At 46.4% G+C, this 23,759-nt stretch overlaps 1 protein-coding gene across 1 annotated transcript in view; it reads left to right on the plus strand.

The window, feature by feature from the left end:
- Positions 1–23,759, plus strand: part of MTR (5-methyltetrahydrofolate-homocysteine methyltransferase) — a 1,642,758-nt gene that overhangs the window by 1,039,854 nt on the left and 579,145 nt on the right. Inside the window, exon 19 of the mRNA XM_082249226.1 lies at positions 21,890–21,979. Within this exon, the coding sequence (XP_082105352.1) occupies positions 21,890–21,979 (90 nt within the window). The remainder of the gene's footprint in view (positions 1–21,889; positions 21,980–23,759) is intronic.

Consider the following 23,759-nt stretch of genomic DNA (forward strand, 5'->3'; position numbering starts at 1 on the left):
CCTGATAAGGTCAAACGCCAGTCAGAGCCTGGTGACCGACCTGTCCACCACGATGCGGACACTGCAGGAGTTTGGTTGGGCTATAAACATTCCGAAGTCGACTCTGTGTCCTTCGGTTCGTCTTCCCTACCTGGGAATGATTCTGGACTCTGTCCAAGTGAAGGTCTTCCTGCCGGAAGACAAGCTTCGGACTCTTCAGGACGAGGTCAGGTCCCTCAGGGACAACCGGCACTCGTCTCTCCGGACATGCATGAGATGTCTGGGTTTAATGGTCTCGGCTTTCGAGGCGATCCCTTTTGCCCAATTTCACACGCGGGGTCTCCAAGCGGAGATTCTTGCCGAGTGGGACGGGCGGCCGCAATCCCTGGATCTGCGGATCTCGTTGAGCCACAGCACCAGAAGGGATCTTCTGTGGTGGCTCCAGTCCCTGGCGGTGTCGGGGGGCAAGTCTTTTCGTCCATTGTTGTGGACAGTGATCACCACGGATGCCAGCCTGTCGGGCTGGGGTGGTGTTCTGGGCGTTTTGTCCACCCAGGGAACTTGGTCGGAGGAGGAGTCCTCCTTTCCGATCAACATTCTGGAATTGAGGGCGATAAAGCTTTGCCTTTGGCGATGGACTGACCGGCTTCGGGGCCGTCCGGTTCGGATTCAGACGGACAATGCCACCGCGGTGGCCTATGTCAACCATCAAGGGGGCACCAGGAGTGCCCGGGCGGCTCGGGAAGTGGCCGGCATTCTGTCTTGGGCCGAGACGCACGTCCCGGCGATATCGGCAGTTCACATACCGGGGTGGAGAACTGGCAGGCGGACTATCTGAGTCGCCAGACCCTGGACCAGGGGGAATGGTCCCTTCACCCGGATGTCTTCCAGATGTTGTGCGTGAAGTGGGGTTCTCCAGATGTGGACCTGTTCGCGTCTCGTCTAAACAACAAGGTGGAAAGGTTCGTGGCAAGGATGTGCGATCCTCGGGCGGACGCCTTGGACGCGTTAGTGGTGCCATGGCATCAGTATCGTCTGATGTATGCTTTTCCACCGATTCAACTACTGTCCAGGCTGCTTCGCAGATTGGTCTCGGAACCGCACACAGTGATTCTGGTGGCACCGGACTGGCCTCGCCAGTCTTGGTACGCAGACCTCGTAAATCTGGCAGTCGACGCTCCGTGGCGCCTGCCGCTTCGGGAAGACCTTCTGTCTCAAGGGCCGATATTCCATCCTGCTTTACAGTCGCTGGCTTTAACGGCCTGGCTGTTGAAAGCCAGGTCCTGAAGGATAGGGGTCTCTCCTCTGAGGTCATTCCCACTTTGATCAAGGCTAGGAAAGCCTCTTCAGGAAAAAATTACTACCGTACTTGGGAAGCGTACTTTGCCTGGTGTGAGTCCAGGGGTATTCTCCTCGCTCATACTCTGTGTCGAGAGTGTTGGCTTTCCTCCAAACTGGAGTGGACCAGTGTTTGGCGTTGGCCACAATTAAGGGTCAGATTTCTGCGCTGGCCGTTCTCTTTCAACGCCCTGTGGCGTCTAATTCATTGGTTAGCACCTTTGTTCAGGGGGTGCGACATTTGGCCCCTCCTAGGAGGGAACCTTTGCCTCCATGGGACTTGAACTTGGTTCTGTCCGTGTTACAACAGGCTCCCTTTGAAAAGATCAGGGAGTTCTCGTTGTCCCTGTTGTCCAAGAAGGTTGCCTTTTTGGTGGCGATTACTTCGGCTCGCAGGGTGTCGGAGCTGGCGGCTTTGTCCTGCAGCTCTCCCTACCTGGTGATTCACAAGGATAAGGTGGTCTTGCGACCTAACCCATCTTTTCTTCCGAAAAGGATCTCGAAGTTTCACCTTAATGAAGACATTGTCTTGCCTTCGCTCTGCGCGAAGCCTAAGCATCCGAAGGAGGTTGCCTTACATTCCTTGGATGTTGTCCGGGCGATCAGGGTTTACCTGTCGTCCACTAAATCTTTTCACAAGTCGGATTCCCTCTTTGTCCTTCCTGAGGGACCTCGGAAGGGCATGGCGGCGTCGGCTGCGACCATCGCCAAATGGATCAGACAGATCATTGAGCAAGCCTATGCCTTGAAGGGGAAGGTTCCACCTTTCCCTGTGAAAGCACACTCTACCAGATCCTTGAGTACGTCTTGGGCTTACCGTCATCAGGCTTCTGTGGCCCAGGTGTGTAAGGCGGCGACTTGGTCGTCCGTTCACACCTTCTCAAAATTCTATAAGGTGGATGTTCCGGCATCGGCCGATGCCTCCTTTGGCCGTAAAGTTCTCAGTGCGGCAGTTTCTTAGGGACCCTTGTTTTTCTGGGCCCTTGGTTATTGGGGTGTTTTACCCCTGGGTTACTTGTCTTTCCTGGGTTGTTGCTCCTGTTGAGCACGTGTTCCTGTTGCCCAGTTGGTTCTCTTACTGTGGTAAGGTTCCTTTCTCTGATGTGGGTACTGCGTTGCCTTTTCCACGGTTGCGTCTCCCACCCCCTCATGTCTACACTGCTTTGGGACGTCCCATTGGTGAAGACTTGGGAAGGGGCGGCGACTGTCGGAGGACGTAAGAGAAAACAGAATTTTTGTAAAATCTTACCGTAAAATTCCTTTCTCTGAGTCCTCCGTCAGTCGCCGCCCCCCGCCCCTCTTTTGGGGTTTTTGTGTACTCTTACTGCTATGCTACCAAACTGAGTTGGGAATGCTGGTGCAGGGAGGTATTGACTGAGGGGACAGCCCCTAGGGGTGTGTCTATGCTAAAAGCTTTTGTATTAACAATTCTTGTTGCCTAGCTACTCCTACGGAGCAAAGGTCAATACCCATTGGTGAAGACTTGGGAAGGGGCGGCGACTGTCAGAGGACTCAGAGAAAGGAATTTTACGGTAAGATTTTACAAAAATTCTGTTTTTTTTTTAAGATGATTGAGGGGGGTGCCCCTGCACCCCCTATCGACCGGCCGCCACTGCCTATGTCACCAAACCTCTTTAGTCATCTGACTACTCTACAGACTGTTGCACAAAAGTTCTTACAGCCTCCCTAATTCCCTAATATTTACCATTCAAGAAAATTCCAGCCTGCAAGTTTGGTGCTACTCTTTCTGAGGGGTATGCAGATTATTCTCCCCATATTTTGTACTCTTTCATGTGAGGTATTTCTCACCTGGTATGATGGAATGGAACCCCATCCTGGGAATTCATATGCTGCATCCTATTCTTTTTCGAATCACAAAACACCTAGCCCTTGTTACTTCGCAGGTTTTGTATATCCTTCTCCTAACACCTTGTCTATACATCTTTTTGTAAGATGTTGCTCTTTTTCAATGCTGTTTTTTTTTTTATTTGCCCAGTGATGCCTACCTTAGGGCTCTTGCCCTCGCAGAGCCTCCCCTTTAGCCTCTGTAAGTGCCTCTAGAAATGGAACCTTCTCTCTGTGAACCCTAACAGTCGTGTTTTTTTTTTTTTTTTTTGCTCCCCCCAATGTTCCACCTTGGGGCCCCCATCTCTTATGCTACATAAGGGCAGAGTATCCAGGGAGTCCATCCTGCTTGCTTCCCTGGGGGTTATTTTAATCACCTTCTCTTTGAATGTGTTCTGTCTTGATGGAATGTCAAACACTTACAATTAGACTTATGGGTGGGATCAGGGCTGCCATCAATGGCTATGCCATGTATTCCGTTGCCAACTGACCCCTTTTCCATTCCATGCAGGGTGGTGGTTATTTTCCCTTCTTCCGGGGGTTCAGCACTCAGGGCATGAGTACATTTTCCCTACCTGAATTTGTTTCCCCCAACAGTTTCTTGTTCTCAGGTTCCTTACAGAATCCAGCATTGGTCCATCTCAAAGTTTTCAGGCCCACTGCCTGTCTTTCTGTTAAAATTTTCAAAATCCTTTTTCTCTAGCGCTCATCGACAGACGTAGTCCTCGGTGATACACCACCTTCGGGTTATGTTACCTCCGCAGGAGCAGGACTAGACAGGAAATTAAAAAGCTCTGGCCACACCCTAGGGGCAGTCCCAGAGGGTATATCCTCTCTCTCTCTGCCTCAGCAAATCAGTTATTTTCTGTCTAGTTAGGAGTAAGGACCTAGATACCTTGCTGGGATCTTAGGTCCTGGCAAGAATTTTTTTCTAAAAGGATTTTTAGACAGCTTTTTTTCTCCAGAGTTCCTGTGAGATCTTCAAGCAAGAAAGCTGAACTGGGCGACGGGCTGGATGTCGAGATCCGGTGGTCACCCCAGTTCAGCCTACGAGCGCGTGCAGGCCATAGCTCCGCGCTGGGTCGGCCGCGACAAAGTCCCATTAAAAGGACTGAACCCGCGAGTTAAACGTCTCGCTGAAACGCCAAAGACCATGAGTCACGGCGTCAGTATCGGTCGACAGCCCTCCCGCTCCGGTGGAGAGGGGTACTGTCAGGAGTTGGTGCCCGCCTGGTTCCGGTATGGTGAGTAGTATGTTCCCCCTTTTTCCCTGACGGGTTTTGTGGTGAACGCGGGCCCCTCTCTGTATGGTAAGAAAGAGTTCTTTCTATCCTATAACATGTCACAAATCCTCCTACTTTGAGTGTGATTTTATGTGTGCAAAAAGCCAGGAGGCTTGGTTTGGGAGCTAACAATCTATTGTATACATGTTTTAAAGATGTAATCTGTGGCATTCTGGGAATCTTATGGGTTAAGTATAAGCTACCTACCAGTCAGAAGCCATGGACATGTAGACTGCCTTCCAAATCAGATCTCCAGCTATTAGCAGGCCTCCCGAACGGCCATGCGGTCCGCCAGGGCCGGTACCGCCAACCACGCCATATCCCCATGCAGAGATAGTGTTGTGTGCCTGCAGCACACCGCTAGTCAGCACAGGCCGCCGCCATTTTTTTTTTTTTGCTGGATCGCACGAGCCGCCATTTTGGCGTAGCCTCGTGTCTCCAGCATGGGGGCGGCCATGTTTGAGGTGATTCTACACCTCGTGGAGCTTGGGGGAGGCGCCGGAAGGCGTGCAGAGGGGCGGAGCCGCCTCCCTTCTTCCTGGGCAGCCAGCCAAAAGACTTCCTGTTTGTCTAAGACAGCGCTGTAAGCTGTTGCAGTTTAACTCTGAACATCAAGTGGTGAGCCTGGGGGTCTATCTCTCTCTCTCTCGATCGATAGGGATCCCTAGCAGGTAACACTAAGGGGTTTTTTTGTGGCACTGAGTGTCAAAAAAAAAAAAAAAAGTTTTTTCTTTACTTTTGAATTATATCATCCAGGAAGTAACTGGAGTTATTATGGACCCTGCCACACATATTCCCCCACCTGTTTCCCTCGAGGGGGCCTCGGGACCCGCCGGTGCACAGAGTATAGAGTCATTTACAGCAATTTTGGAGTCTATGGTGGCTCGGGTGGAGGCGGCCTGTCAGGGACGGGGGTCAAGGAAGCGACCCCCGCCTACCCCTATACTATCTGACACCTCTGACTCTGATTCAGAGATGGTCACTGCAGTTGCAGGTTCCTCTGCAAGGGCTGTTATCCCAGGTAAAGCCCCCTCAGACAGTGAGGAGGACGCTTCTTCTCCTGCTATAATTCAGGAAGAAGCATTGGTGGACGCACTAGTTGTGGCAGTGCAAGAAACCTTAAAACTTGAGGCTTTACCGGCAGAGGCAACTGAAACAGAAAGGCCTTTTGGGACTAATAAGCCCATCAAGGCGGCGAAGGCTTTTCCTGTACCTAAATGTTTTGGTAATCAGATTAAAGGAGAATGGGAGCATTCTAAACGTACCTTTACTATTTCCAAGCGTATTGCTAGACGCTATCCGTTTGAGGAATCCATCATTAAGAAATGGACGGTACCACCAGTCGTGGATCCGCCTATTTCCAGGCTGAATAAAGCCACGGTTATTCCAGTGGAGGACACTTCGTCCTTTAAGGATCCGGTGGATCGAAAGATAGAAGCGGAGTCCCGCACTATCTTTTCTCTGATAGGGTCAGCATTTAGACCAGTAATTGTTATTGGTCTAGTTTCCCAGACACTTACGGAATGGGCGAAAATGGTACGCCAAGATCTTAGGGGAAAAGATATTCCCCAGGAGACATCTGATTTGATAGAACAGATCATACAAGGGCTACGGTTTATCTGTGACGCAGCCTTGGACACTACTCCCTTGTTAGGGCATGCATCTAAGTTAGCAGTGATCCTCAGACGTGTGCTGTGGTTAAAATGCTGGTCAGCTGACCTAGGTTCCAAAAAGACTTTGACCAATCTCCCTTTTCAGGGGAATCGTCTATTTGGAGCCAACCTAGATGAAATCATTAAGGATGCCACCGGGGGCAAGAGTACTTTTTTGCCACAGGCTGCAAAAGTTAAGGGACCTCGCAACAAGCGAGGACCTTTCTTTACCGCCCATAAAGGGCGCCCGGCTGGTACTCCCGGGAAAGGCAAGACTCCTCCAGGAGGGTTCAAGAAGGGATGGTCGGACAAGCAGAGGACTAACCCAGCCAAACCCGAAGTAAAGGAGTACACAGCCTGAAGGTGCGCCCCCACCCGATTTCAGGGTGGGGGGACGTTTTCACCGGTATTCAGGACATTAGATCGAGCATCTACCACTACTACCGGTGCGATTCTTCCCTTCCAACATTTAAGTACAGGAAGCGGTAGTTACCGTTCCCTGTATAGATCTTTTCCTTTACCTTTTCCTAAGATTAGTCCCGATACCTCACAGGAATCGGATCTGATTGACCAGATAGGCCAAGTAGCCTCTAGTCGGGTGACTTCGGTCCCTGAGGTTCAACCAGAAAAGATCACCTTTCCTGATAACTATCAGGTATCTGATAAATGTGTGGGAACAGAAAACGACCAGACTTTCTCGGATGGTCGGGGCCAGATAGCTCTAGGGACGCCTGGTTCAGATCCTATCAGCGCCAGTGGTCCTAGAAATTCTAGGCTGGCCTCTTCAAGCCGGCCTGGCCGACTTGGACATGTTAGTCGCAGACGTTCCGTGGGAACTTCGTCTCAGGGAGTGTCTGTAGTCTCTAGGACCTATTTACCTTCGTGCTTTACAGTCGCTGGTTTTAATGGCCTGGCCATTGAGACCCAAGTACTGAAGGACAGAGGTTTGTCTACTTCAGTCATTCCTACCCTTATTAAAGCAAGGAAAGCGACTTCCAGCAAAGTCCATTATCACACATGGAAGACTTACATTGCGTGGTGCAAATCTTTAGGATTTCCTCCACGTACCTATTCGGTGTCTCGAATATTGGCCTTTTTGCAACAAGGGGTTGAGCAGAAGCTAGCCTTGAGCACCATCAAGGGTCAAGTTTCAGCATTAGCAATCTTCTTTCAGAAACCTTTAGCTACCAAATCCTTGGTGCGGAATTTCATCCAGGGGGTGCGGCACCTGGCTCCTCCAGTCCGCGCGCCCTTACCGCCCTGGGATCTTAATTTGGTTTTGTCGGTTCTACAGAAACCTCCCTTTGAAAACATCAGGGAGATTCCCTTGCTTACTTTATCCCAGAAGGTGGCCTTCTTGGTGGCTATTACTTCTGCTCGCAGGGTGTCAGAACTGGCTGCATTATCATGCCAGTCCCCATACCTAGTGATTCATAGGGATAAGGTAGTACTTCATCCTAAGCCATCTTTTCTTCCTAAGGTGGTTTCAGATTTTCATCTGAATGAAGATATTGTACTACCTTCCTTGTGTCCTCAGCCCAAGCATCATCGGGAACATGCGTTGCATTCCTTGGATGTGGTTCGGGCAATCAGGGTATACCTGAAAGCTACGGAATCATTCCGTAAGACGGATTCACTTTTTGTGATCACGGATGGCCCCAGAAAGGGTTTGCCTGCATCTGCCGCGACCATTGCCAAATGGATTAGACAAACGGTGGTACAGGCTTATTCTATTAAGGGTCAGAGTCCTCCGTTCCCTGTTAGGGCGCACTCCACTCGAGCGCTCAGTACTTCCTGGGCCTTTCGCCATCAGGCGTCAGTGGTCCAGGTATGTAAGGCGGCCACTTGGTCGTCGGTACATACCTTTACTAAATTCTATAAAATTGATGTGACGGCATCGGCGGATGCCTCATTTGGCCGCAAGGTTTTGCAGGCCGCAATTTGAGGAGACCGGTGGTCTACCTCGAGGGTTTTTTTTCTGTTTGAAAATTGTTTTGTTGAGTCTCATCATTAAGGATGAGCATTGTAAACTTCTAGTTGGCACCGGTTGGGCCTTCTAGATTGGGATTTGATTTCCATTTTCCCACCCCTCAGTTGTGATACTGCTCTGGGACGTCCCGAAGGTGGTGTATCACCGAGGACTACGTCTGTCGATGAGCGCTAGAGAAAAATGGATTTTTGTAAAATCTTACCGTAAAATCCTTTTCTCTTAGCTCATCGACAGACGTAGTCCCCGCCCCTCTGTTTTGGAGTTGGGTTGGGTTAAATTCTCTAAGCACTGCTTTTTCACATAACTGATTTGCTGAGGCAGAGAGAGAGAGGATATACCCTCTGGGACTGCCCCTAGGGTGTGGCCAGAGCTTTTTAATTTCCTGTCTAGTCCTGCTCCTGCGGAGGTAACATAACCCGAAGGTGGTGTATCACCGAGGACTAAGTCTGTCGATGAGCTAAGAGAAAAGGATTTTACGGTAAGATTTTACAAAAATCCATTTTTTTTTTGAAAGTTGATTGTGTAAGCCTCAGCTGATCCCTGCTTTGGCTACAAGGTGCTTCTGCTGGCATCCGATTGGGTCCTTTGACCTTTCTTTTTGTTGTAGTTTTGGCTGTTTTGTTGGCCACTCCTTAATGTTCTTGCTTGGGAACCTCCCACCATCTGATATTCAACAACACAGGTCCTACTCCCTTTCTCTGTGATCTACTTCTAAAACTAGAATTCATTGATTGGGCGGGGTTATATGGGTTCATTGTGTGGGCGGGGTTATATGGGTACACATCTTGGTGGTTCTCAGCAAACCTTTGGCCTTTGTCCAAACATCTGAAGGTAGCAGCATATAACCCGTGGTCAAAGTATCAATTCCACATCTTGGAGTAGACTAGAGGACACAGGAGTGAACAGGTATGTAAACATTTATATTTATTTATTTATTTTTTTTGATTACATGAAAATAATTTTCTTCATTCGTTAAAGTGGGGAGACACAGACCCTGCCCAATTGAGGTTTCTGCAATTTTTAGGCTTAATGGTTTTAAAGTCAACCTAGTTTTCCTAATGTAACGTTTGACTGTTAGCTACTCCTAAGGCTGGCTTCTTGTTCAGGAGCATATCAACCACAAGGAAAGACCAAGGCTTCTGCTTTTTTGTGTCCAAACTCTTTGTACTAGGGCATTTTCCGAGTGGCCTATTGTGTCCCTCAAGGAAAAGTATTTTACATTAAGTACACATAATTCTGATTTTCACTTTAATAAGCTGTGTAGCTACAATCGAGGGGGCAAAATGGGACTTTAAAGGTGCGAATGATGGAGAAAAATCTGAATTCTCAAAAAATACACATTTTATTGAACACATAGAATTAGGACAAGACACAACATTGATTAAAATGTTAAAAGCAAGAAAATGCACTCGATAATATCAACTCTACATGTTTCGCCATCTTCATAATAGCTTCTTCAGGAGTTTTCATAGATATTTCTCGAGAGTGAACATTTCTAAATTGCAAAGGAAAAAACATGAAAATAGGACACATATAATTACAATAGGGCATATTTCAATGGTCCTATATTGAATGCCCGCATAAATTTGCATAATTCTAATGTTAATGACAATAGGTACCTTAAAGAGACCTGAACCTTTTAGTTTGCCGGAGGTGGAGGCGACGTAGGTGCAGAGACAGAGGTGAATGGGGAAGAGGGGACTGTGATACCTGACCCCTTAATGTTGACCCATAGAGGAGATGATAGCCAAGCCAAAAATAGCACAGGAAGAGATGATGAGAGACTGCAATATAGGAATACATTTCAGGGAAAATTGCATGAATATACTCTAGAACACTGGTTATTTGTTTAAATATACTGAATGTATTTACCAATTTCGTTAGGGGGTGTAAGAATACCACATAGGGCACCCCGATAACACTGGTGAGGGAGAAGATATCCCACAATTTCCAGAGAGAAAGTTTCCCTTTAAAACAATAAGGAGAATACTATGAGCATGTCTTCCATAAGGAAAGAATTGCCAACACTGTATTGATTATACTGAAAATAGAGTATACAATAAACAGATGGAAATGCCATTTACCCTGGTGATCCAGTATTCTATGCATCCAAATTCTTATGAAGAAATTCGGTAGAAATTGGTTATATCAGAGAAAGTTTTGATGCGCTGCAATGCGGAGCTGCATGAAGGATAAGGCAAAAATGTTACAAAGAAGAAAGAGATTGAGTCACCTTTCAAAAATGGAGAAAAAGCCAAAGGAGGGAAATTCCATTACCGCATGTCTCTCTAAACGAACGTCCTGTTCCCCGGTGGTCTAGTGGAGTACTGACCAATGGCGCCGGCATTTGTACATCTCCTCCACTCCCTCGGCGTCTGACGTCACCGGGGGAGTGAGAGCGAGGCATACCCACCGACCAATCGGAACCCAAAGAGGAAGTGCGTCGGCGTCACATGGTCAGACCGGAAACCAGAAGCTGAGGACAATAATATCTGGTCCGGCTACCATGTATGACGCTGTAAGCAGAGAAATGCACAGAGAAGAAGACATAGGCCAGACAGAGGGAAGATCACTCCCCCCAAAAATGATGAATTTACTATGCTCACAATATACCAAAGATTTGGATAATGTGAACAACGGCATCAAGCAATTATATCTTGAAAGTGCCTCCTTAATAACTGACCCCTCTTTTTCCCAGAGAGAAATCAAAATGCAGAAACAATTAGAATCCTTTGTAGGCAATCTAATAAAAACAAAAGAAAAAAAGTTTGCCAGAGATAAGCAAGCATATCAACAAGATGAAGCTTATCACTGGACTAGAGAAAGAAATAACAAACAAACAAAAAACCACCATTCGGGCTCCCTTCACCCCCCAACATACAATAATGATGTTAGTGACTCCGACATTTCGTCCCTATCTTCCACCTCTTCTTCACATGTGAATATTCAACACCATACCAATCCTAATGGTTCACAGAAACGTAAAAAAGATAGTAAACAACATTTTAATATGTCTTCTAAACGCACTCCCTTATTTCTCTCTGAACGTCACTCAACACTTCCTCACTCCCCGTCTCAATCCTCACAGAATCCTGGGGATTTCGGCTATGATAATCCTTCAGCCACTTTGAATCCAAATATCACCATTAATTCCTCCAAAGTAAGTCACATCGCGGTGGTTAACAGTGATGTTCGCACGGCACCTATTTTTCAGCCCCCAAAGAGCCAACATAGTTAGCAATCATTCTCTGAACCTCAGAGTTGCAATTCTGACGTTTTGAGAGTTATAAACCTATCAAGTAAAAAACGAAATGAAGCTCAAATATATGTTCTATCTCTTGGTTTAACCTATTGCCCTACTCGAAAGATTGATACTTTCGAGCTAATTAAGGATGTTCACTTGTTTGCTCGCAGATTGATGTTTAAAGTAATGTATGATAAAGACAATCATCTCTCTGATCAGGTTAATCAGTCTCATTGTAAGCCTGCACAAAACCATGAACTTCCCATGGCTGAAATACAGGCACTCAATGATTTGATGGACCTCTGGGATGAGGGGGAATCGTCAGGCTGGCCTTTCACCGAGGAGTTATCTCAACCCTCGTCTACCCAAAAGGGTCCTGTAATGGAAGCTATTTTTCCACCCCCGTCCACTTATAAATCTAAATCTCAATTTTTTCCTTTGTTGCAATCCAACCCGAACATCTGGGCTTTCACCCAACAGGTGATTAGGGAAATCAAAAAAACTAAATGGAAAGATTTGAATTCCTCCAATCTGAATGAAAGTCAGATTATGGCCATTCAATCACTTCAGAACGACCCCTCCTTGACTATCAAGCCATCAGATAAGGGGGGCAATGTCGTAATGGATACTACAGGTTATGAGGCTATGGTTTTAGATATTCTAAACAACAAGGATTGGTATAGAAAAATATCTGAAAGTTTCTTGGCAAGAATAGTCATCAAATATAGTCAACTTATCTCTGAGGCCTACTCTAGAGCTCTGATAAATAAAAAAATGTGGGAGTTCTTGGATATCAAAGATCCGAAAACGCCCACTATGTATGCTTTACCCAAGGTTCACAAGAACCTGAAAAAACCTCCAGGCAGGCCCATAGTTTCTTGCAATGGATGCCTGACCGAGCGAGCTAGTCAGCTGGTGGACGACTATCTGCGTCCCCACATATTGGCTTTACCTTCTTACATCAGGGATACCAGTGACCTGATCAAAGCCATAGATGGCATTCAGGTCCCCAAAGATGCACAGTTAGTGGGCATAGATGTGGAGGCTCTTTACAATTCGATCCTGCACCATTGTGGAGTCAGAGTTGTGGAGAGCTTCCTATCTGAGAGAGGGGGTTCCTCATTGGAATATAACGCCTTCATTATCTCACTGCTTAGATTCATCTTGTCCAATAATGTTTTTTTGTTTAACGGTTCTCACTACCTCCAGGTGCAGGGAGTGGCTATGGGGACCAAGTGTGCCCCCTCTTATGCCAACCTGCACCTGGGGGGGTGGGAACGGGATCTCTTCTCCAGGGATGATCTTGAGTCACTTCTTTCCTGTGTGCTCCTGTGGATAAGATTCATTGATGACATTTTTATGATTTGGACTGGCCCTTTAACTATGCTATTGAGATCTCTTGAAGTTCTGAAAACCAATGATTTCAATCTCAAATTCACTTATGTATATAATCAGAAATATTTAAATTTCTCTATCGCTCATTGACAGACGTAGTCTTCTTGATTCTCAAGAGCTGGGTTATGTTGTCTCCGCAGGAGTAGGACTAGGCAGAATGACAAAACGTTCTGGCTCCACCCTAGGGGGCAGTCCCTGAGGGTATATCCTCCCTCTCTCTGCTACAGGGAATCAGTTTTTTTCTGTCTAGTCAGGAGTAAGGACCTAAGTTCCTTGCTGGGATCTTTTGGTCCTGGCAAGACTTTTTTTTTCTTTAAGAAAAAGACATTTTTTAGGTAGTTTTCTCCAGTGTTTTTTTCCTGTGAGATCTTCAAGCAAAAATGCCGGACTGGGCGACACTTGTGGTCACCCCAGCCGGCCTACGAGCGCGTGCAGACCAGGCATTGCGCTTGGTCGGCCGCGACATATTCAAGTAAGTATGCGGGGCCGGGCGACGGGCTGGATGTGAGATCCAGTGGTCACCCCGGTTTCTGCCTAAAAGCGCGTGCAGACCAGTGCGCTGAGTCGGCCGCGACGGAGTCCCAGTAAAGGGACTGACTTTGCGAGTTAAAAGCTCGCTTGGACGCCAGGACCAGAGAGTCGAGGCGTCCACAAACCCCCACCTCGGTGGAGAGGGTATTATGAAGAGAGGGTGCCTGTCGGTTCGGTATGGTGAGTAAAACGTTCCCTTTTTTCCTCATTTATGAGGCAGTATATATTATGGGCCCCTCCAGATATGGTCAGTATATATCTGACACTTACAAGTCCCCCTTGTAATACAGCATGTGGACTTGGTTCAAGAGCTAACACTCTACCCAGCAGACTGTAACATTACAGCAAACATAGGAGGTATAATCCTACCTTATGTGCAGTGTATCTCTGTAGATCCATATGTCACCTCTCAGCAGAGTGCAGGTGGATGTGCTGGGAAGACGATATCGGCGGTCCGCCGCCATTTTGACGTAGACCGAATGCATGTATGTCCTCAGGTCACGCCGGCCGCCATGTTTTTGGAGTCTTATGTCTCTTCTATGGGGGCGGCCATGTTTTGTGAGCCCAGCTTCCTCGTGGAGGGCTGGGAACGCCGGAAGGCGTACACAGGGGGCGGAGCCACGCCTTCTGCCCGGGAAAAAGCAAACAGCTCCTTCCAGTCTGTGTAAGACAGACGCTGGCTGCAGTTTGTTGGAAACTGCACTGCATCGGTTGGTGAGCCTTGGGGGTCCCTCTCTCTCTCTCTGGGATCGAGAAGCAGGTACTCTGAGGGGCGCTATTGCGCTAGGGGGAGACACACAAAAAAAAAAAAAAAAAGGGTTTTTTTGTTTATTGCTGGCAAAAGTGTCCTGTATTAACATGGACCCTGCCACTCATGTATCTCCTCCGGATCCCCTCGAGGGGTCTGCGGGATCCTCCAGCACCCCATTGACAATTGAATCTTTGTCAGCCATTATGGAAACTTTTGTGTCCCGGGTGGAAGTGGCTTGTCAGGGACAGGGCGCAAGAAAGCGACCCCCGCCTAACCCCTTATTATCTGAAACCTCGGATTCAGACTCTGAGCCTATTTCTGCAGTTGCAGGTACTTCATCTGGTATTGGTGTCTCGGGTCCTGTCTCTTCAGACAGTGAGGAGGATGTTTCGGCATCTGCCATAGCCCGAGAGGAAGCGTTGGTAAACGCACTCATTGTATCTGTTCAAGAGACTTTAAGGTTACAGGGTATTCCATCAGAAATAGCTGAAACTGAGATCCCTTTTGGGACTAAAAAGCGCATCAAAGTGGCAAAGGTTTTTCCATTGCCCAAATGTTTTGGCAATCCAATCGATGAAGAATGGCGTCTGCCAAAACGCACTTTTAATATTTCCAAACGCATTGACAGGCGTTATCCGTTTGAGGAAACCCTTATTAAGAAATGGACAGAACCACCTGTGGTGGATTCACCAATTGCTAGATTGAATAAAGCCACGGTTATTCCTTTAGAAGACGCTCCGTCTTTTAAAGATCCAGTGGATCGCAAGATAGAAGCTATGTCTCGCACCATGTTTTCCTTGATTGGATCAGCTTTCAGGCCAATAATTGCTATTGGTCTGGTTTCGCAGGCTGTAACTGAATGGACCAAGTGGTTACGCCGGGACTTAGAGGAAGTCCCTCAGGCGGTATCAGATTTGTTGGAGCAAATGATACAGGGGTTACAGTTTGTATGTGATGCGGCGTTAGACGCCACTCCATTAATGGCGCGAGCATCAGTCTCAGCAGTGGTTCTCAGGCGTACACTGTGGCTAAAAGGTTGGATAGCCGACCAAGGTTCCAAAAAAGCATTGGCTAATATCCCCTTTTCAGGAGAACGTCTATTTGGAGCCAACTTAGATGAGATCATTAAGGATCTCACCGGTGGAAAAAGCACCTTTTTACCGCAAAATTTTAAAGGTAGAGGAACTCGTCAAAGACGAGGGCCTTCTTTTTCTGCTCACAAGAGGTTTTTTCGTCCAGCGGGTGAAAAAACTAAGTCCTCCAAGGTTCCTACAGGAGGCATCAGGGGTCGTTGGTCGGGCAAGCAAAAGCCCGCCCCCTCCAGACCTGAAGATAAACCATCCAAAGCCTGAAGGTGCGCCCCCACCCGTAACTGGGGTGGGGGGACGTCTTCGCCGGTTCCCGGATCCATGGCTTTCCAGAATCCCGGACAAATGGGTTTGCGAAGTCATAAAGTCAGGGTACAAGATCGAGTTTCGATCTCTCCCACCGGCGCGATTCTTCCCTTCCAATATCCGACTATCTCTGGATCGTCTAGAAGATCTGCGGAGAGCAGTCACAGATCTACTACAACAAGGAGTGGTAGTCCACGTTCCTTGGACAGAACGGTTTCAAGGGTTTTATTCAAACCTGTTTACAATACCCAGGAAAGAGGGCAAAGTGCGTCCAATTCTGGACTTAAGAGCACTCAATTCTTTCGTCAACATAAGAAGATTCAGAATGGAGTCCATTCGCACGGTAGCAGCCTTCCTGCATCCAGGGGATGTCCTAGCGTCCATAGACATCAAGGACGCCTATCTTCACATTCCCATTTTCGCAGGACATCAGCGTTTTCTACGCTTTTCCGTAGAGGAGAACCACTATCAGTTTGTGGCGTTACCTTTCGGTCTCGCCACGGGTCCGCGGGTCTTCACAAAAGTGTTGGCCCCAATGTTGGCACTTCTGCGCCAAAGAGGTATATCGATTCTAGGTTACCTAGACGATCTTCTGCTTCATGCAGAGTCTCCTCAGACCTTGCTACAAAACATAGAAATTACTATGATTTCTTTACAGGAATTCGGGTGGCTGGTGAACCAGCAAAAGTCTTTTCTGGTTCCCACCCAGAGGCTCGAATATCTGGGTCTAATTCTAGACACAGTCAGGACAAGAGTGTTTCTTCCGGTAGGGAAACTTCGAAAGATTCAATCAGCAGTCCAGTTGTTACTGTCCAACAGCTGGTCTTCCCTTCGGACTTGCATGAGGGTTCTGGGGTTGATGGTGGCTTCATTCGAAGCAGTCCCATTTGCCCAGTCCCATACCCGAATTCTTCAGCAAGAGATTCTCCTCAGATGGAATCGGAATCCGGAATCCCTGGACAATCAGATACGATTGAGCAAACAGACCAGAGAGTCTCTGGTTTGGTGGCTTCGGTCTCCGATGCTCAGCCAGGGAAAGTCATTTCTGCCAATATATTGGACGATAGTGACCACGGATGCCAGTCTATCCGGATGGGGAGGAATTCTCGGTCAATTATCTGCCCAGGGACTTTGGTCCCCGGAAGAATCCAGATTACCGATAAATGTATTGGAACTGAGAGCGATCAGACTTTGTCTGATTCACTGGACCGAGCAGCTCCAGGGCAGCCCGGTTCGGATCCAGTCGGACAATGCCACGGCCGTGGCTTATGTCAATCACCAGGGGGGCACCAAGAGTGTCCGAGCGGCCAAAGAAGTGGCTTGCATTCTTCGCTGGGCGGAACGATTTGTTCCAGCAATCTCTGCGGTGTTCATTCCGGGGGTGGAGAATTGGCAGGCAGATTATCTCAGCCGTCAGACCCTGGATCAGGGGGAATGGTCCCTCCATCCAGACGTTTTCCACCAGTTGTGCCTACGGTGGGGCACCCCGGATGTGGATCTGTTGGCATCACGATTCAACAGGAAAGTACAGAGATTCGTGGCTCGCTCCCGCGATCCTCTAGCAGAAACCGCAGATGCACTGATCGCCCCGTGGGGGCAATACCAGCTAATATATGCCTTCCCTCCTCTCGCGTTACTGCCAAGACTTCTTCGCAGGGTAGAGGAGGAAGGAATCCCAGTAATCCTGGTAGCTCCGGACTGGCCTCGTCGAGCTTGGTACGCCGACATGGTCAGACTGGTGGCGGACGTCCCGTGGAGACTTCCTCTCAGAGAGGATCTACTGTCTCAGGGACCGATCCTCCATCCTGCTTTACGATCGCTGGCTTTAACGGCCTGGCTATTGAGACCCAGGTGCTGAAGGACAAAGGTTTGTCAGCTTCAGTTATTCCTACTCTTGTTGAAGCAAGGAAAGCGACTTCCAGAAAGATTTATCATCGCACATGGAAGTCCTACATTGCATGGTGTGAACCTTTGGGGTTCCGTCCTCGGTCTTATTCGATTAGTCGAATATTGGCTTTTCTGCAACAAGGGGTTGAGCAGAAACTGGCCTTGAGTACTATCAAGGGTCAGGTCTCAGCATTAGCCATCTTCTTTCAGAAGCCTTTGGCTACTCATTCCTTGGTGCGGAATTTCATCCAGGGGGTGCGACATCTGGCTCCGCCAGTGCACGCGCCGTTACCCCCCTGGGATCTTAATTTAGTGTTGTCGGTTCTTCAGAAACTTCCCTTTGAAGATATTAGGGAGATTCCTCTACCCACGTTGTCCCAGAAGGTGGCCTTCTTGGTGGCTATTACTTCTGCGCGCAGGGTGTCAGAACTGGCCGCATTATCTTGTTGTTCACCATATCTGGTGGTTCATAGAGATAAGGTGGTTCTTCGTCCGAATCCATCCTTCCTACCAAAAGTAGTTTCATAATTTCATCTGAATGAAGAAATTGTATTACCTTCCCTGTGTCCTAAGCCCAGTCATCCTCGGGAATTTGCTTTGCACTCCTTGGATGTGGTCCGGGCGATCAGGGTATACTTGAAAACGACAGACTCGTTTCGCAAGACGGATTCACTTTTTGTGATCCCAGATGGACCCAAAAAGGGGTTGCCTGCATCTGCCGCGACCATTTCCAGATGGATCAGACAGACGGTAGTGCAGGCTTATTCTATTAAGGGTCGGGAGCCCCCGTTCCCTGTTAAGGCGCACTCCACTCGGGCACTTAGTGCGTCATGGGCCTTTCGCCATCAGGCGTCAGTGGTCCAGGTGTGCAAGGCGGCTACCTGGTCGTCGGTGCATACCTTCTCTAAACATTATAAAGTTGATGTAATGGCATCGTCTGATGCCTCATTTGGCCGCAAGGTTTTGCAGGCCGCAATTTGAGGAGACCAGTGGTCTACCTCGAGGGTTTTTTTCCGTTGGAAAATTTTTTCTTTAGTCTCATTCTTTGTTTATAATGAGCCTTTAAAACTTCTAGTTTGGCACCGGTTGGGCCTACTAGATTGGATTTGATTTTGTCAATCCCACCCCTCATTTGTGGCACTGCTTCTGGATGTCCCAGCTCTTGAGAATCAAGAAGACTACGTCTGTCAATGAGCGATAGAGAAAAATGGATTTTTGTAAGAACTTACCGTAAAATCCTTTTCTCTTAAGCTCATTGACAGACGTAGTACCCGCCCCTCTATCATTGAGTTGGGTTGGGTTAATTTCTCTGTACTGCTTTAAACAGAACTGATTCCCTGTAGCAGAGAGAGGGAGGATATACCCTCAGGGACTGCCCCCTAGGGTGGAGCCAGAACGTTTTGTCATTCTGCCTAGTCCTACTCCTGCGGAGACAACATAACCCAGCTCTTGAGAATCAAGAAGACTACGTCTGTCAATGAGCTTAAGAGAAAAGGATTTTACGGTAAGTTCTTACAAAAATCCATTTTTTTTAGACATCACAATCTACATAGGAGATGATGGAACTCTAGGCTCCACCCTCTTTCGAAAAACCACTGCAGGTAACACTATTCTAAGAGCAGATAGTTCTCACCCCAGCCGCTTGTATCTAGTATACCTTATAGCTAATACCTAAGATTATGACGTAATTGTACTAAATCAGAGGATTTCGAGAGAGAGGCAAAAAATCTACAAAAACGGCTCTTATGTAGAGGCTATAGTAGGGCTTGTTTAAAGAAATCCTATCATAGAGCAAAAAAATTGGATAGAACCAATCTAATTTTTGGAAATAATAAAAAAACAAACAATACTAATGGGGTATGTTTGATCACACGGTATTCGGGTCAACATGACCAGGTACGATCAATCCTAAAAAATTTTGGTACCTTTTAGAGGCGGATGAAAAGATACCCAAACACATTGGGGATCGCCCCCAGATAACATTCAAAAGATCCCGTTCATTAAGGGACCAATTAGTCCATAGTCATTATACCTCTTTTGGCAAGTCCAAAAGATCACTGACCGGCACATACTCTTGCAGAAGATGCAACTTCTGCAAGTACTTGCCTAATATTAGTGAAATTATTCTTCCAAATGGTAAAATACATAGACCCAACTTTTACGCAAATTGCCAAACTGCTGGGGTCGTGTATAAAATGTATTGTAGCTGTAAAGCTTTTTACATAGGAAAAACAAAAAGACCTTTCTTTAATTGAATTTGTGATCATGTCAAACTTGTCAAACACAAAAAGTTTGAAAGTCCCATTAGTCGCCACATGGGCCTCTATCATAGTTTCAATGATAAAATGACTTTTTTTGCCCTGGAACACATTCCACTCAGTGAACGTGGTGGAAGTGTAGACAAAAATCTATTGCAACGTGAAACCAAATGGATATTTAATCTATTGGCCACTCAGTATCCTGGTATAAATGAATCCATTAGTTTCAAACCCTTTCTTGGCTAGGGAAATGTCAACATAATGTATTGTGAGTCTCACCCCAACTTGTTGGAGTGGGAACCAATAAATTGGACTTTGTACATATGTTATAAGTCCTTTTTTGTTATATGTATCATTATCAGTGAATATGTAATATTTTTTGTGCGCAGGCTCGCCTGCATTATATTTTTCAGATGTAATCCATCTGCTTGTGATTGAACAAAGGATCCTTTTAGGTCTCTACTTCTTAACAATTTCCTGATCCTTGCCGTTAGGTGGATGCGAGTATGGGTGCTTAGTTTGGATGGTGAAAGCACTTCCATCAAATGGGAGGATCCTCGGACTGAGTATAATCTCCCTGCCCCCATCTTTGTTGCCCATATGGGCACCCGCGGTGTCCTACATTTGTTTTCAGGTATGTTGGTCCTGCCTGGTCAGTAGAGGCACCGCCCTTTATTCCCAACTGTCCTATATTGGAGCCCTATCAAATGTATTCCCAAAGATCTTTCTCTGTTACTCACTTAATTATGGAATTAATTGGCCATGTTTTCAATATAGTGTTTTGGTCTTGGATCTCTATGTGTGACTGTGTCCCTTTGGGATCCTTTACGGTATATACTATGTGTATCCGTGCTTGAATGTAGTTCCTAATATTTTTGTATTGTGCTAATTCTGTCTGCCTGGGACTGTTTGGGCCATTTGGGGGGAGTGATCTTCCCTCTGTCTGGCCTATGTCGTCTTCTCTGCATTTCTCTGCTTACAGTGTCATACATGGTAGCCGGACCGGATGTTATTGTCCTCAGCTTCCGGTTTCCGGTCTGACCATGTGACGCTGTCGCGCCGTAATGACGCACTTCCTCTTTGGGTTCCGATTGGTCGGTGGGTATGCCTCGCTCTCACTCCCCCGGTGACGTCAGACGCCAAGGGAGTGGAGGAGATGTACAAATGCCGGCGCCATTGGTCAGTACTCCACTAGACCACCGGGGAACAGGACGTTTGTTTAGAGAGACATGCGGTAATGGAATTTCCCTCCTTTGTGTTTTTCTCCATTTTTGAATGGTGACTCAATCTTTCTTCTTTGTAACATTTTTGCCTTATCCTTCATGCAGCTCCGCATTGCAGCGCAACAAAACTTTCTCTGATATAACCAATTTCTACCGAATTTCTTCATAAGAATTTGGATGCATAGAATACTGGATCACCAGGGTAAATGGCATTTCCATCTGTTTATTGTATACTCTATTTTCAGTATAATCAATACAGTGTTGGCAATTCTTTCCTTATGGAAGACATGCTCATAGTATTCTCCTTATTGTTTTAAAGGGAAACTTTTCTCTCTGGAAATTGTGGGATATCTTCTCCCTCACCAGTGTTATCGGGGTGCCCTATGTGGTATTCTTACACCCCCTAACGAAATTGGTAAATACATTCAGTATATTTAAACGAATATCCAGTGTTCTAGAGTATATTCATGCAATTTTCCCTGAAATGTATTCCTATATTGCAGTCTCGCATCATCCTTCCTGTGCTATTTTTGGCTTGGCTATCATCTCCTCTATGGGTCAACGTTAAGGGGTCAGGTATCTCAGTCCCCTCTTCCCCATTCACCTCTGTCTCTGCACCTACGTCACCTCCACCTCCGGCAAACGAAAAGGTTCAGGTCTCTTTAAGGTACCTATTGTCATTAACATTAGAATTATGCAAATTTATGTGGGCATTCAATATAGGACCATTGAAATATGCCCTATTGTAATTATATGTGTCCTATTTTCATGTTTTTTCCTTTGCAATTTAGAAATGTTCACTCTCGAGAAATATCTATGAAAACTCCTGAAGAAGCCATTATGAAGATGGCGAAACATGTAGAGTTGATATAATCGAGTGCATTTTCTTGCTTTTAACATTTTAATCATTGTTGTGTCTTGTCCTAATTCTATGTGTTCAATAAAATGTGTATTTTTTGAGAATTCTGATTTTTCTCCATCATTCGCACCTTTAAAGTCCCATTTTACCCCCTCGATTGTAGCTACTATTTGTTTCAGGGATGTGGTGCTTTGCACTGTCTTAAACCTCTAGCAATAACTATCCAAATTTTAATAAGCTGTGCTTTTTTTCTTTTGTAGACAACAGGAAAAGCGGGTAAGAAGACCACCCAGAGTGATGAATGGAGAAATTTAACTTTGGACAAGAGACTGGAATATGCCCTTGTCAAGGTTAGCTCTAGTTTAACAAAAGGGTTTATAACCTATTTATTAAAGTAAAATCCGTGAAAAAATAGATTCTGACTGATTTATTTAGGCTCCTGCACTTTGTCTAAAGTCTACAGTGTTCTGTAAGGGGCTGTTTATAGTGGAGAGTGGGCACACTACAAAGTTAATTGACACAACCTCCATTTCACATCCCATTTGTAAATAGGTGGGTGTCTTAACGCTGCAGAGAAAAGCCAGTTACATGATTTTGACACCAAATCCCTTTCCAAATCTCATGAGGGCATTTTACACAACAGATACACAGCTGTTGGGAGATACACTAGCAAGAGGGTATCAGTGTGAATTGTGTGCACACGGGCCTAATCTCTACATGTAATGACCATCAAGTTCCAGGAATGTCATATGCAGGGCTGTTTTTTTTGTGGTGAGGAAAGAAATTGTCTGTAAAGCGTGGCAACAAAGTACCATATACTTTGATAGGGTAAATCTTACCTGACCTTTCCAGGAGCACATTGTGCAGAAGGGCAATCCTCAAACCACTACTGGACAATCCCCACATTGATGGTACCACATACCGATGAGGGGTATCCCCTGCATTTTACAATCAGTAAAAAAAATGTCTCTGTTATGCTGCTGATGTCTTGGCTCTCCTTGTCTGCTTGGGCATTGAATACTTTCAATTGGCTGGGCACCTTCAGTGATCACAACTTACAACAACTCCAGAATTCTTTATCCTTCCCCACCCTGTACACTGTCTACACCATCACGGAGAGAAAGGGAATGCCTGGCTACCAACAAACAGTAAAACTGTGGTTCACATTTATACTGTGGCAAATATGTGAATAAACTGTTCTAACTTAAAACTAATCTGTAAAGTAAAACACAATATAAAGCGGCTAACACTCCAACCAACAGTGATGATGATCAAAATATTAAGAAAAATAGTGCAGCGCTAAAAATGTGTGAGTAAAACGTGAACAATCAAACTTAAATGCAAAAAATCAAAGTCCAGAATGTCCGTAAAGTGTAAACTGTGACTTGAAAAAGGTGTTGACTCCAGCATGTGAAATAACTGCAACAAACGATAAATCCCACACCAAAGGAATAAAGGAATCAAGATGTGCTCACCAGATGGTATGGACCCAAAGTACTGTACAGCAAATGGGTCATACAGGCTGTATATGTAGATGTCCTCGGTACCGGATAGGCAGGAACCTCAGCAGTGTCTCTGGATCACAGGTGGTGATGAATATCTTCCAAACTGGTCCGCACGGGAATGCCTAAGAGTCCCCACAGATGGTATGGACCCAAAGTACTGTACAGCAAATGGGTCATACACCCTGTATATGTAGATGTCCTCGGTACCGAATAGGCAGGAACCTCAGCAGCGTCTCTGGATCACAGGTGGTGATGAATATCTTCCAAAACGGTCTGCACGGGAATGCCTAGGAGTCCCCACTCATGGGATTGTGGAGATGGATAAACCAAAAGGACACCATAGCATAATACTGTATGGGCAATTTATTGGAAGATAAAGGAATATGCTTACAATTTCACAGGTGGTAAGAAGCATTCAGAAAAGATAGGCACTCATGATACTCCTAACGTGTTTCCTTAAAAATAACATCCTCAAAGAAATTAGCCTGGCGGACCGGTTTGGAAGATATTTATCACCACCTGTGATCCAGAGACGCTGCTAAGGTTCCTGCCTATTCGGTACCGAGGACATCTACATATACAGCGTGTATGACCCATTTGCTGTACAGTACTTTGGGTCCATACC

The sequence above is a fragment of the Pelophylax lessonae genome, assembly GCF_965119305.1.
Source record: "Pelophylax lessonae genome assembly, chromosome: 3".
NCBI lineage: Eukaryota > Metazoa > Chordata > Amphibia > Anura > Ranidae > Pelophylax > Pelophylax lessonae.